A 15,000-nucleotide genomic window follows, 5' to 3' on the forward strand; every position below is an offset into this window, starting at 1 on the left:
TAAAGAGAGGAAGTATAACTACAGTGATAACTAAAGAGAGGAAGTATGACTACAGTGATAACTAAAGAGAGGAAGTATAACTACAGTGATAACTAAAGAGAGGAAGTATGACTACAGTGATAACTAAAGAGAGGAAGTATGACTACAGTGATAACTAAAGAGAGGAAGTATGACTACAGTGATAACTAAAGAGAGGAAGTATAACTACAGTGATAACTAAAGAGAGGAAGTATGACTACAGTGATAACTAAAGAGAGGAAGTATAACTACAGTGATAACTAAAGAGAGGAAGTATGACTACAGTGATAACTAAAGAGAGGAAGTATAACTACAGTGATAACTAAAGAGAGGAAGTATGGCTACAGTGATAACTAAAGAGAGGAAGTATGACTACAGTGATAACTAAAGAGAGGAAGTATGACTACAGTGATAACTAAAGAGAGGAAGTATAACTACAGTAATAACTAAAGAGAGGAAGTATAACTACAGTGATAACTAAAGAGAGGAAGTATGACTACAGTGATAACTAAAGAGAGGAAGTATAACTACAGTGATAACTAAAGACAGGAAGTATAACTACAGTGATAACTAAAGAGAGGAAGTATAACTACAGTGATAACTAAAGAGAGGAAGTATTACTACAGTGATAACTAAAGAGAGGAAGTATAACTACAGTGATAACTAAAGACAGGAAGTATGACTACAGTGATAACTAAAGAGAGGAAGTATGACTACAGTGATAACTAAAGACAGGAAGTATAACTACAGTGATAACTAAAGAGAGGAAGTATAACTACAGTGATAACTAAAGAGAGGAAGTATAACTACAGTGATAACTAAAGACAGGAAGTATGACTACAGTGATAACTAAAGAGAGGAAGTATGACTACAGTGATAACTAAAGAGAGGAAGTATAACTACAGTGATAACTAAAGAGAGGAAGTATGACTACAGTGATAACTAAAGAGAGGAAGTATGACTACAGTGATAACTAAAGAGAGGAAGTATAACTACAGTGATAACTAAAGAGAGGAAGTATGACTACAGTGATAACTAAAGAGAGGAAGTATAACTACAGTGATAACTAAAGACAGGAAGTATAACTACAGTGATAACTAAAGAGAGGAAGTATAACTACAGTGATAACTAAAGAGAGGAAGTATGACTACAGTGATAACTAAAGAGAGGAAGTATAACTACAGTGATAACTAAAGAGAGGAAGTATTACTACAGTGATAACTAAAGACAGGAAGTATAACTACAGTGATAACTAAAGAGAGGAAGTATGACTACAGTGATAACTAAAGACAGGAAGTATAACTACAGTGATAACTAAAGAGAGGAAGTATGACTACAGTGATAACTAAAGAGAGGAAGTATGACTACAGTGATAACTAAAGAGAGGAAATATGACTACAGTGATAACTAAAGAGATGAAGTATAACTACAGTGATAACTAAAGAGAGGAAGTATGACTACAGTGATAACTAAAGAGAGGAAGTATGACTACAGTGATAACTAAAGAGAGGAAGTATAACTACAGTGATAACTAAAGACAGGAAGTATGACTACAGTGATAACTAAAGAGAGGAAGTATGACTACAGTGATAACTAAAGAGAGGAAGTATGACTACAGTGATAACTAAAGAGAGGAAGTATGACTACAGTGATAACTAAAGACAGGAAGTATAACTACAGTGATAACTAAAGAGAGGAAGTATGACTACAGTGATAACTAAAGAGAGGAAGTATGACTACAGTGATAACTAAAGAGAGGAAGTATGACTACAGTGATAACTAAAGAGAGGAAGTATGACTACAGTGATAACTAAAGAGAGGAAGTATAACTACAGTGATAACTAAAGAGAGGAAGTATTACTACAGTGATAACTAAAGAGAGGAAGTATAACTACAGTTTAAATGTAGTTATGTATGGTACATTTGTAAGTATTTAAAAGTAAAGAAATTAAACCATTATTTTTTTCACTTCTAAATGGATTTTTTCACAAGAAAATTTTTAAATTTTTTTGGCTGTTTAAACTATATTTAAACTTAAAACTTTTATTTAACCTTTTAAATAAACTTATGAGAGCATGACTGACTGGCTTGTTGTTAGTCCCATAATTTATATTTGTTTAATCAGTGAGCAAAGTCCTGATGATATACTGTACATAACTCAAACTTTTAAGTCTACATGAAATTGTAATGGAGTAAAAAGTAATCCTAACCAAGTAAATGTAACTTACCGTTGTAAAAGTATGGTGGTTTTACCAGACCTCAAGTAGTGAAGTACTATAACACGCTCACGCGCACACGCACACACACACACACACACACACACACACACACACACACACACACACACACACTCACACTCACACTCACACACACACTCACACACCTCGTACTCGGTGGCATTGTCTCCTGCTGTTGATTCAGACAGGTCATTGTAAAGGTCATTGTAAAGGTCATCGTCAAACTCTTCTTCGATTGGCTTCTTCGGCGGCCTCTTGACCTGCGTCACCATGACAACAGACACCATAGAAACACACCTTATCAACAACACAAAACTGTCATGATAGAGTGCAATACATTTTTTTTTACATTTTTAATAACAATAAACGTAAAATTCTGTAACTTTTTTTAAGTTCACTTTTTTTTTTACTTTTTACTTTATGATATTTAAAAAATAAGCAGAAATGATGTGGGTTAATGCTTCAACAAATGCAAATACCAGCGATTAACACTCTCGTAGCTCGTCTTTATAACGCTTTATGAGTTATTTATGAGTTGTAAATCAGACGTACAGTAGCTTTAGGGTGTATAATATAAACACTGGCTCCAGTCCCTGACAACATGTTCAACACTGCTCTCCAAACCCAGCCAACGAGCAGAGAGCATCAGTGACAGAGCTTCCTTCATTATCTATGCAGAAACACTGCTGTGGGCGGGGCTACCTCCACGGGGTCCAGGGATAGGCTGTTGTACAGGAGGGCGGAGTCACAGTCAGGAATGTGGGTGTGGCAGTAATCAGCAGCAGCTCTGGGGTCTGGAGAGATTAACAGCTGCTGGATCTCACCCTGAAACACACACACACACACACGCACACACGCACGCACACACACACACACACACACACACACACACACACACACACACACACACACACACACACACACACACGCAGACGCACACACACACACACACACACACACACACACACACACACACACACACACACACACACACACACACACACACACACACACACACACACACACACACACACACACACAGACAGATTAACCCTCATATTAGGTCTCTTTGATCTGACCTACACTTGATGTTTACTGTTTAAAACAATGAATAAACTTTGAGAGTCAAGAACATGCATGCAAAATTTCAATACATAAATGTGTTTTGGAGAGGCTGGTTACACGGATGGTGTTTAGTTTCCATGCGAAATCAACCCTTTAAAAACCAGGCAGTAAAACATAAATCCTTTCAAAGACTAAAATATAAAATACACAAGAACTTATGAAATTTAAGACACAAAAGTCTGTGAAAGTATGTTTTTGGTTGTTAGTTTTTGGATGTCATGACCCATTGTATCCTCACAAGAGTGTGAGAAGCAGAGGATATTTACACTCATTACTAATAATGTTAGATACTAAACTTACACTTTTATACTTTTTATTGTGTCAAACTGACCCCTAACACAAATGGTAAGACTTTTTTTTTAACTCAATAGGAGTTCATAATTTCTCATATTTCATATGTTTTAAGTGTCTGAGTGTCTAAGCTACAGTACAGGATTTATATTTATATATATTTGAAAGAAACGAGGGTCAATTTGATCCGCAACACAAAATAACTCTAACATAACAGGCCTATTATTATATATAACTCAATTTAACACCGTTTTAATGTCTTTACTTTCATGCAGCATCACTCAACAATAAACATAGGAACTTTTATGTGTGTTAAAATACCTTTTTTTAATGTTTTACAGTTTGCTATTACAAAACTAGTGAATGCTTTCAATCCAGAAAAAAGTGTAAAAATGGGAATTATGTGAAAATTGTTAATAAACACACAAATATATAAATATAAATACACTAACGTTTAGAAACTAACACTTTTATTCATCGAAGTGACAGTAAAGACATTAATAATGTTACTAAAGATTCTATTTCAAATAAATGCTGTTCTTTTAAACTTTCTATTCATCAAATAATCCTAAAAAATTAAATGTATCACAGTTTCCACAGAAATATTAATAGATGATAATAATCATAAATGCTTCTTGAGCATCAGATCATCATATTACACTGAAGACTGGAGTAATGATGATGAAATTCAGCTTTGATCACAGGAATAAATTACACTTCACTGTATATTCACAGCTGCTTTACATTATAATAATATTTCACTGTATTTTTGATCAAATGAAGGCAGCTTTGAGCAGAAGAGACTCTTTCAGAAACTCTTTCGGACTATTGCCCAGTGGTGTGTATATAACAGACAGACTGGCTCTTCATGTGTGACGTGTGATCATGTGACCTCACTGACCCCGTCTGTAATCAATCCTCACCTCAAACACTTCTTCATCCAGAAGCCTCGTCCCGAACACCGTCACTCCCTCTGTGCTGACCCTGGGCTCCGGCCCTCGAGGGAGGTCAAGGGTCGCGACCTTCTGACAGTCCAGGTACAGCGTGACCTTCTGACCCTCCACGCTGTAGGCCACTCGGTGCCACCTGTAGGTCACAGTTCATCTCACATCTCCATACAACAACTTATGATCCTCCTCTCATCATTTACGCGCTCACCTCGTTCAGACATGCAAGACTTTCTTTCTTCTGGGAAACACACGAGTTATTTTCTGAACTCAACTGATCTGAACGATGACTATTGTCTTCTTAGAGCTGCTTTACAGCTGAAATTGAAATGTAATATCTGATGAATTTTACTACATTAACACTGTTTATTACCGTGAAGCTGCTTTCAATCAATATGTTATTGTATAAAGCACTGTCGAAATAAAGCAGACTCGACTTGACAGATGTTCACAGATGCTAGTTTGAGTTTGTTCCACACAAAGCATCAATGAATTCAGAAGAGTCATATTTACCACCTTTATGATGCTTTATTGGCATTTTGAAGTTGCCATTTCATTATATGGCAAAGAATGGATCAGATATTCTTAAAAAATTCCTCTTTTGTGATTCACAAAAGAAAAAAAGTCAAATAATTATGAATATTCACATTACTTACATATAACTTCCAATTACAAAACTATCTACATTGTGTCTTGTTCTAACTAGCAGTAGATTCAGATTCACTGCAAAAAAGAAGATGTCTTTATTGCCTTGCTTTCCAGCACAAATATTTAAATAAATCTTAAATCAAGATAAATTTACTGGGTACCACCTGATGACATCTGGCAGAAAGCTAAGGTTACCTTAAGGTCAAGGTCACTTTTATTTATACAGCACCTTAAAACAAGGTGAGGTTAGCAACTGCTGAACAAGGTGCTTCACAAAAACACAATAAAATACCAGTCGTACAAAAATACACAGTATAAAAATTTTACTAACTAAGACTAAAATGCATGTAAGGAAGAAGATAACCTAACAAATTGAGGTAACAAATTCCAAATTTTAGGACCAAATACGGAAAAGGCTCTGTCACATTTAGATTTCAAGCGAGACAGTGGGATGGTTAATAGTTTGTCAGAGGATGATCTAAGAGATCTTCGGGGAGAGTATGGACAAATAAGGTCTGAGATATAAACTGGAGCCAGATCGTGTAAGGCTTTAAATACAAAAGTTAAAACCTTGTACTCAATTCTGTATTAGGTTCAATTCGGTAGCCAATGTAAATGTGTTAAAATAGGGGTGAGATGCATTTAAGGGGTAATCGAAATGAAAGCACCCAACAAGTGTATTCCACAATGTAAAGTCTGGTTCACCAGTGGCATCCAGGAAAGACTGGGTGACCACAGAGAAAGACTGGTGACGCTGGAGAGACAGCTGACCTCCAGGAAAGACTGGGTGACCACAGAGAAAGACTGGTGACGCTGGAGAGACAGCTGACCTCCAGGAAAGACTGGGTGACCACAGAGAAAGACTGGTGACGCTGGAGAGACAGCTGACCTCCAGGAAAGACTGGGTGACCACAGAGAAAGACTGGTGACGCTGGAGAGACAGCTGACCTCCAGGAAATACTGGGTGACCACAGAGAAAGACTGGTGACGCTGGAGAGACAGCTGACCTCCAGGAAAGACTGGGTGACCACAGAGAAAGACTGGTGACGCTGGAGAGACAGCTGACCTCCAGGAAATACTGGGTGACCACAGAGAAAGACTGGTGACGCTGGAGAGACAGCTGACCTCCAGGAAAGACTGAGTGACCACAGAGAAAGACTGGTGACGCTGGAGAGACAGCTGACCTCCAGGAAAGACTGGGTGACCACAGAGAAAGACTGGTGACGCTGGAGAGACAGCTGACCTCCAGGAAAGACTGGGTGACCACAGAGAAAGACTGGTGACGCTGGAGAGACAGCTGACCTCCAGGAAAGACTGAGTGACCACAGAGAAAGACTGGTGACGCTGGAGAGACAGCTGACCTCCAGGAAAGACTGGCGCGGGTACATCAGGCTAGTAACCTTCTGTGCAGCACTCAAGCTACGAATGATCAAGATAAGCAATATGAGAGACTCAGCGGGACAGTCACACTGGTAACGGCTAGGACAGGAGATACGAATACGAGAAAGCTGAAGCAAACAACTTTGACTGGACAGGATCTCACGACAAGATGCCATTGGTTAACAAAAACATCAGAGGGCTCAAGATACACCAGAGCAAGGCTGAATCCTAATTCTCTGTCTTACCCCTTCCCCTTCCCCTTCCTCTTAGTTTTGCACGTTCACATGAGAGTAAGGGCTATCCCAATTCTCGTTTTGATCGAGGAAACAAAAATGCACTACCCCTTGATCAAAATGAGAATTGGGGTAGCTTTTACTCTCATGGGAACGTCGATGCGGCACACGGACAGGGAGGGGAAGGTCCGCAGAGCTTGCCCATCCTTCACTGCCTGACGCCAGGATAGAGCAGCAATCATCTCCCACAGACGCAGCCTCTTCGTCGTCAATAACGGAGGCGGTGGCACGCTGCGGCCGTTGTCCGTCGGACAGAGACTCAGGAGAAGCAGGCGGCGAAGCTGGCGGGCGAACCGGCGAGCTTCTACACGTATTGACACCCTTTCTTCACCGTTTCACTGGCACACATTGGTGCTGCAAGCTCTGTGGTCAGGAGGGGACACTGGCACACATATTGTCAGGGTGCAAAACATCTTTAACCCAAGGTCGCTATAGGTGGTGCCATGACAAGGTACTCCTGTCCCTCGCAGACACACTTAATCGAGAGAGGTGGAAGAAGAGACCAGGTGGCACAGACGAGAGGAAAACCATCACCTTCATCAAGGAGGGAGCCATACCCTTCGCAGCCAGAGCAAAATCCTGAATCCGAGGGATATGAGAGTCGACGTCGGAAAGAGGCTACAGTTGGTCCACACAGCTCTTCGCCCAGACATCGTCCTGTGGTTCGCCAAAGACCGTAAAATCATCCTAATCGAGCTGACCGTGTCCATGACAGGAGGACTGTGAGGAAGGCCTTGAAATATCAGCCTTTAATCCAAGAGTGCAAAGACAAGGGATGGAAGACATGGCTTTTCCCTGTGGAAATAGGTTGCGCTACTCGTAGGATGGGAGAGGAGGCTGAACAAGCTTCATGCTGGATGTGGAGTAAGAGAGCAGAGAACCGCAGGAAGCCAGGAGCAGATGGGCAGTGATTTGACCACACTGCCGACCCACCAACTGCACAGTGTTGTGGTTAAGGGTCGAAACACTCAAGGAAGATTGGGTACCACCTGATGATATCTGCTTCTGGCTAAAAGCTACGGTTACCTTAACGGGTAATCGATGAAAGCACCCAACAGGTGTATTCCACAAAATAATGGAGAAGAATCAAAATGACTGAAGATATTACGTTTTTCAGGTGTGATTGAATTTATTCAGCTACTCAAAGTGTTTGATGACAGAGGAGCTGCTGAGATCCAGCTGGTCATGTGACCTCAGGATGAGCTTGTGGTGATGCACAATGATGTCAGCGGTGATGTCACTCACTTGCCGTCCGCCAGGTTGACCTTCTTGAATGTGGGGTAGAGGTCCGGCGTGGGCTGTCCGTTCTGGTCCTCGTAGAGGAAGACGGGTGAGCGTCCGAGCTCCAGTCCGAGCTGCTGCACTCCCTCACTGTCATACACCGACAGCAGGAAACACTGCGCGCCACGGCGAGCCCGAACCGTCACCAGAACAGAGAAATCCTCCGGGAACCCCGAGTCTGAACACACAGATATCACAAATACAGAGAAATATTATGACAATGTAAAGCAGCTGTTTTCTATGTGAATATATAGTGACGTGTACTTTATTCCTGTGATCAAAGCTGAACTTTCAGCATCATTACTCCAGTCTTCAGTGTCACATGATCCTTCAGAAATCAGTATAATATGATGATCTGATGCTCAAGACACATTTATGATTATTATCAATGTTGAAAACAGTTAAAATTTCAGTTAAAACTGTGATCCATTTTATTTTTCAGGATTCTTTGATGAAAAGAAAGCACTAAAGAACAGCATTTATTTGAAATAGAATATTATAAATGTCTTTACTGTCACTTTTGATCAATTTGATGTGTCCTTGATTAATAAAAGTGTTCATATCTGTGATTTTTTTTTATAATCTTATTGATCCCAATTGAATTAGTCAAAACCTTCTTTTTGGGGACACAGGGACATCCTCATTTGTAAACATTATGTATAACTATATATACATATATACAGTATACAGTGCTATGCATAAGTTTAGACACCCATGCTAAAGTTGACTAAAAAGAGGAATAAAAAATCATCTTTTGGAAATTGAACTTAATGCCTTAATTTAAAAAAATAGGAAAAATCCAACCTTTAAGGACACCAATTTTCTTTGTGAATGAATAATGTATCGTAAATAAATAAATGTTCTTCCTTAAAATACAGGGTGCATAAGTTTGGACACCCCTATGTTAAATTCCCATAGAGGCAGGCAGATTTATATTTTTAAAGGCCAGTTACTTCATGGATCCAGGATACTCTGCATCCTGATAAAGTTCCCTTGGCCTCTGGAATTAAAATATCCCCACATCATCACACACCCTTCACCATACCTGGAGATTGGCATGGAGTACTTTTCATAAGATCATCTCTCAATGCAAATCAAACCAGCTGTTAGGCTAACTGAAATAAAACCATGCCAATCTCCAGGTATGGTGAATGGTATGTGATGATGTGGGGCTATTTTAATTCCAAAGGCCAAGGGAACTTTATCAGGATGTATAGTATCCTGGATCCATATAGTAACTGGCCTTTAAAAATAAAAATCTGCCTGCCTCCTGTATTTATGCACCCTGTATTTTAAGGAAGAACATTTATTTATTTACGATACATTATTCATTCACAAAGAAAATTGGTGTCCTTAAAGGTTGGATTTTTCCTATTTTTTTAAATTAAGGCATTAAGTTCAATTTCCAAAAGATGATTTTTTATTCCTCTTTTTAGTCAACTTTAGCATGGGTGTCTAAACTTATGCATAGCACTGTATTGTGTGTGTGTGTGTGTGTGTGTGTGTGTGTGTGTGTGTGTGTTACATACCTGGGAAAAGCTGATTGGTCGGAACACTGACTTGGATTTTCTTCTCAATCTTATAAGCGAGGTCCACCTCCTCGGAGCCCCGCCTACTGGTGCAAAGCCCCGCCTCCAGGGACACGCCCTCCATGGAGTCCGACAGCTCCAGGATCTTCAGCACATCGATGGGTTCGGCTGCTAGAGAAAACACTTCAGTTACTTTAATAAAGTCTCATGAACAGCCTCACATCTGTCTGTCTCAACACACTGACACTGATGACTGACAGCAGGGGAAAGCCGATCGCGACTGTGTGTGTGTGTGTGTGTAGGTATCTACATGCAGGTCTGGACTGGTCATGTGTCTCCTCACATGTGTAATACCTGCATCTACAGAACACACGCGCACACACACACACACACACACACACACACACACACACACACACACACACACACACACACACACACACACACACACACACACACACACACACACACACACACACACACACACACTCTTCTCATCAAAGTTATCAGCATGACTAGCTTGTCTTTAACACACACAGAGAAACATCTCTCATCTCTCAGCAGAAAAACTCATTTGGAAAGACTTTCACAACAACTTATAGATCAAAGACACAACAGCAGCTGCAGGGGAGTGTGTGTGTGTGTGTGTGTGTGTGTGTGTGTGTGTGTGTGTGTGTGTGTGTGTGTGTGTGTGTGTGTGTGTGAGAGAGAGTGTGTGTCTGGGAGCCAGATGTGAATGACGGTACAAAGTTGAATTAAGAAATGCAGTCCAGACTCTCAGACATTTTACATTTGTGTTTTTATGAAGGGCTTCACAGACACACACACACACACACACACACACACACACACACACACACACACACACACACACACACACACACACACACACACACACACACACACACACACACACACACTCCTTGTAAGACAGGTGTGTTTGCAGCATTATTAACAGTGTCTGTAAACTCCTGTGACCCCGATGACCTTTACCTTTGACCTTTCACTTTCTTTCCTGACTCAGTTTCAGACTCTCTCTGTTTAGGCACTTTCAGAGTCACGGTTATTCCCCACTTCTACACTCAATAAGACCGAAGACCTTCAGCGTTTCCTGGAGTTTGACAGTCGGCAACAGCAAACAAAAATTTACGAGGAGATTCTTCAGAAGATTCTTCGTTTCTAACGGCTCGCGGGTGAACGGATGAGGACAGAACACTTACGAGCTACAACCGTAAGCCAAACGTGGTGAATCTGACACAGTATACCATTGCTAACAGAAACATGTGCTTACAGCGTTTGCTAATGATCAACTAGATTTAAAATAACTAGTTTAACACAAGATGCTAGAGGAATGTCCAACTAAAACGTTTCATAAAAATCTTCCATTAACACACAACATATCTGCCAAGATAAACAATGTTTTCATGCTAACGTTTTGAGAACATTATTAAAGACCAGATAACTCTGAATGAACACTATATTAACATTACTGGTTAACACGCCGGGCACTTCCACCAATAGTTCTAGGAACTATGAAAAGGATCCTCCGGTGCGGACACCCCTTATATATCTGACATATTAATATGGCATTAATGGTAAGAGTTAGTTTGCGACTCCAAATCCGTTCACAGTTTGAGATACTGTGATTCTCATGATCATTGTGGATGCAGTCAAAACTAGCAGAGAAAGTTCTGGACATTCTTTCAGTATAGTATTTGCCTTTATTCAGAGGTATCTGGAATATCAAAACGTTAGCACGAAAACATTATTTATCATGGAAGATATGTTGTGTGTTCATGTTTTAGTTGGACGTGCCTCTAACATCTTGTTTCAGAATGTTCTGGAAAAACTAACAGTCACATAATGATAGATGGACCTTTCAGCTTTTACGTTAAAGCTACAATATGTAATTTTTTTTCTGCCGCTAAGAGGCGCTAACCTCTTATAGTAGCACAGGCGTAGGTTGATGACGCAGTGACGAGCTGAATGCTGGGACTTGCTGTCGAGCTGATGGATCTAATAATGTTAATGGATGAGTGAAAACATTGATGTTTTTAACATTACAGTGGTATGAAGCTGTCGCGATTGCTAATAATAGACGGATATCACACGCGAGTCCCGCGGATATAAAGGAAAAAGGATATTTAATTCGACCGAACTACCGGCAAGTGCTGTATTACTACTCGCACAGGACAGTTTATTAGACGGATTAAACTTGTGAGGAAACGCAGCGCTGTCACTCGCTCTAACGTTACACTATCACACTAAACAGCATGTGTTGAGTTATAATGTTATTCTATGTGTTAGTTTGTTTGCTATATGAAACTAGCAGCTTACTAGTGAGCTAGATCAACATTAGAATAACATACTGATCATATTCTAACATTTCATCATGTTAAGCTATATAACACTGATTTGTTTTATGTACATTTGCTCACCTGTCTAATAAAGAGTGTTCAAGAGCGGTGTCGCTGTCAAGTCGTGACTCGTGAAGCTCTGTCGAGTCCAAGTTAGTCTGTCGAGTCCACGCTAGCTCTCGGCATCTCGAAAACACCACGCTGATATTGAGCCTCATTTTATTTCTCCTTTTTTGTCCTAAAGTCTGCTTGCCATGTTCCGTAATGTTTAAATGAAATAAGAACAGCGCGCCGCTAAACGTTACGCACTACGCAGGCTACGGCAGTACGAGCGGAAACCGAGGATAGTGCGGATATTGCGTCATTGACAGGCGAAATTTTTTTCCCGGGACGGGCCATTATTTAAAATTGGAATTTCTCTGAAATAAAAAGTCTTTGGAGACTTTTGGGATATTGTAAGTACACAACTGCAGGGAATATACCACAGCGTGCAAGTGACTTTTGGATATTTTATTACAAAATTCTTACATATTGTACCTTTAAAGAGAAAAGCAACTTTGAGGGGACTGAGCGACACTGGACATCAACCATACAGCAAATGGTAAACGAATGAACTGTGAGCTCAGACTCTGGCGTTCTACCAAATAAAAGTTACACCAACAAGCGTGGCTTAGGTCACCCCGAGTGAGCGGCCATAGGGGAACATTAGTTCTCAGAGAAACTCACTACCTAGTGCGAAAGCCTCTATAGTTTCAGTTTGAGTTTCCAAATTCAGCCAGTGGTCTTGCATTCAGACTACAGTTTAACAGCAAAAGCAGATTTTCTTCTTTGGGTGAACTCGGCACGAAAGGCTAAAGAGGGCTCAACGCTTTCCATCTGATCTTCGAAGACCTACAAGAGGTCGAGATCCCCGGAAACGGCAGGCGCTCAGAGGTGAGGGGAGTCCAGATTAAAGCTTATCTTTCAGTCACATCTCACCTCGGCTCACACGGAGAACTACAGACCATCGGCTGACACGACGACCAGAAGCACATCCTGAGGATCTCCCGATGAACATGCCAAAGCTTGTGCTGCACACCGTCAAATCAACAGCCGTCTGAATACTTGATGCTCAACAAGAGCCCAGAAGCCACAATACTGATCTGAAGAACCTCATGAAACCATCAACAACTATTCTCTGGAAGAACAACTCACAGTCTCGATAACAAGAGGACTCTTTACTGAACTTACGGCGTTTCTGATTGGTTTTTAAAGTCCCCCTGTGGAGAAAATCCAGCTTGTAATGTAGTTTATGTGTGTATGTGGTGTTATTAATCTGCTTTAACACACACCATGTGTAAGTTCATAAGTGGACAGCATTGCTGAGTATTTTCTGCTTAAAACTGCAGTGAACCAAAGACAGTCTCAAAAACACGGCTTGAAATCGCTGGTGTTTCTGACGTCACACACTACCTTGACCAATCAGATCAACGTGTGATCGTCAACCAGCGGATCTCTGAGTGAGTGAGTGAGTGGAGGCGGGGCTCATTTGCATATGTATAGAGCCGCACATACTAAACGAGGCAAGGGTGTCGAGTTACATTCAAAATATTTTAAGCCATGTTGAATTATTTTCAAGGAAAATATGTTTAAATTTGTAATTTTGGTGATCAAAGATGAGTTTTAAGAGATACAATTATTGATTACAGCGGGACTTTAAGGGTTTAGGAGGTTTAATCGTTCAGTACGGTAAATAAAACTAAAGTTAAAATGTATCACTCATCCTCATGCTTTTTCATCTATGGAACATAAAATAATATGTTATTTAAAGAACTTTGGGAACCAGATAACATTGGACCCCATTGACTTCCATTGTGTGGACAAAACATTTATCATAATATCTGCTTTTGTGTTCCACTGAAGAAATAAAGGCTGAAACTGTTCTGTGGTCGAGCACAGACTGAACACTGGACACTAGTGACCAGAACATGTCAGCGCTGTCTTATAAACCCCTCAGGAACTGTGGACACGTGTGTAAGAGTTCAACATGATGATGAGATGATCAGTGTAACTCCACAACAACTACACAAATGTCTCCGCTAACATCCAGAAACTCTTCCTGAGTCTCTCCTGCACTCGCTACTGGTCACTCTGGGATTCTGGATGAGTGAGATTGGCCAGTTCTGTTATTGCCGGAGTTTCTGAAGCTCCGCCCTCTTCTGAACGGAGGCGGAGCTAAAGCTCATCTGCATTTAAAGAGACACACACAAAAACGGCACGTTTTTGCTCACACCCAAAAAGGGGGAAATTTGACGAGATATAATAAATGATCTGGGGGTATTATTAGCTGACATTTCACACACACATTCTGAGGACACCACAGATTTATATTACATCTTGTGAAAAGGCGCATAATATGTCAGCTTTAAACGATTAGCATCAAGGTGTACTGTAAATGAACAGTGCTAATAAAAAGCATTTGAAACACAGCAGAAGCTTGGATGCAGAAACCGCACTATCAGAAAGTTAATACGTCACGTCTTCTATAAGAGTGACGGGTCACGTTATGATTCTGATTATGACATCACCCATGACATCATCACTCGGCCGAAGGCTCATTCAGACGCGGCTTCAGAGACAGATGTAGCGTGCGTGTGTTCAGCGGGGTTGCTCTGGCTCACGTCACCTCAGATGCCTGCACACGGAACAGCAGAAAGCGTTTATCCACTGGAACGCCGGACAGCTTCAGACGTGTTGGGAATGTGTGGAAAAGCCCTGCGCTCTTGTTTCTCTCTGAAAGTCTCTCAGTTCGTTAATTCCCGCCTGACGGGCCTGAGTGACTTCAGCTGAGCTCTGAACGCTGCGCTTCTGAGGATCCAAGCACTATTGTCCTGCTCCGAGAGCCTCAGGGGACT

At 40.8% G+C, this 15,000-nt stretch overlaps 2 protein-coding genes across 4 annotated transcripts in view; both read right to left on the bottom strand.

Moving 5' to 3' along the window:
- mslnb (mesothelin b) overlaps positions 1 to 15,000 on the bottom strand; it is a gene marked incomplete at its 5' end in the record, with an annotated part of 567,774 nt that overhangs the window by 73,710 nt on the left and 479,064 nt on the right. The window lies entirely within an intron of this gene.
- Positions 1 to 15,000, bottom strand: part of col5a3b (collagen, type V, alpha 3b) — a 58,865-nt gene that overhangs the window by 32,282 nt on the left and 11,583 nt on the right. For 2 of the 3 annotated variants that reach the window (XM_079617241.1, XM_079617239.1), the window contains 5 exons: positions 9,750 to 9,920; positions 8,185 to 8,398; positions 4,595 to 4,757; positions 2,958 to 3,080; positions 2,402 to 2,515 (listed from right to left, as the gene is read on the bottom strand). In XM_079617241.1, coding sequence (XP_079473367.1) covers positions 2,402 to 2,515; positions 2,958 to 3,080; positions 4,595 to 4,757; positions 8,185 to 8,398; positions 9,750 to 9,873 — 738 coding nt within the window. In that variant the 5' untranslated portion in view covers positions 9,874 to 9,920. The remainder of the gene's footprint in view (positions 1 to 2,401; positions 2,516 to 2,957; positions 3,081 to 4,594; positions 4,758 to 8,184; positions 8,399 to 9,749; positions 9,921 to 15,000) is intronic. The other variant, XM_079617240.1, reaches the window with a different exon arrangement.

Source organism: Phoxinus phoxinus, assembly GCF_949152265.1.
Source record: "Phoxinus phoxinus genome assembly, chromosome: 6".
Classification (NCBI taxonomy): Eukaryota; Metazoa; Chordata; class Actinopteri; order Cypriniformes; family Leuciscidae; genus Phoxinus; species Phoxinus phoxinus.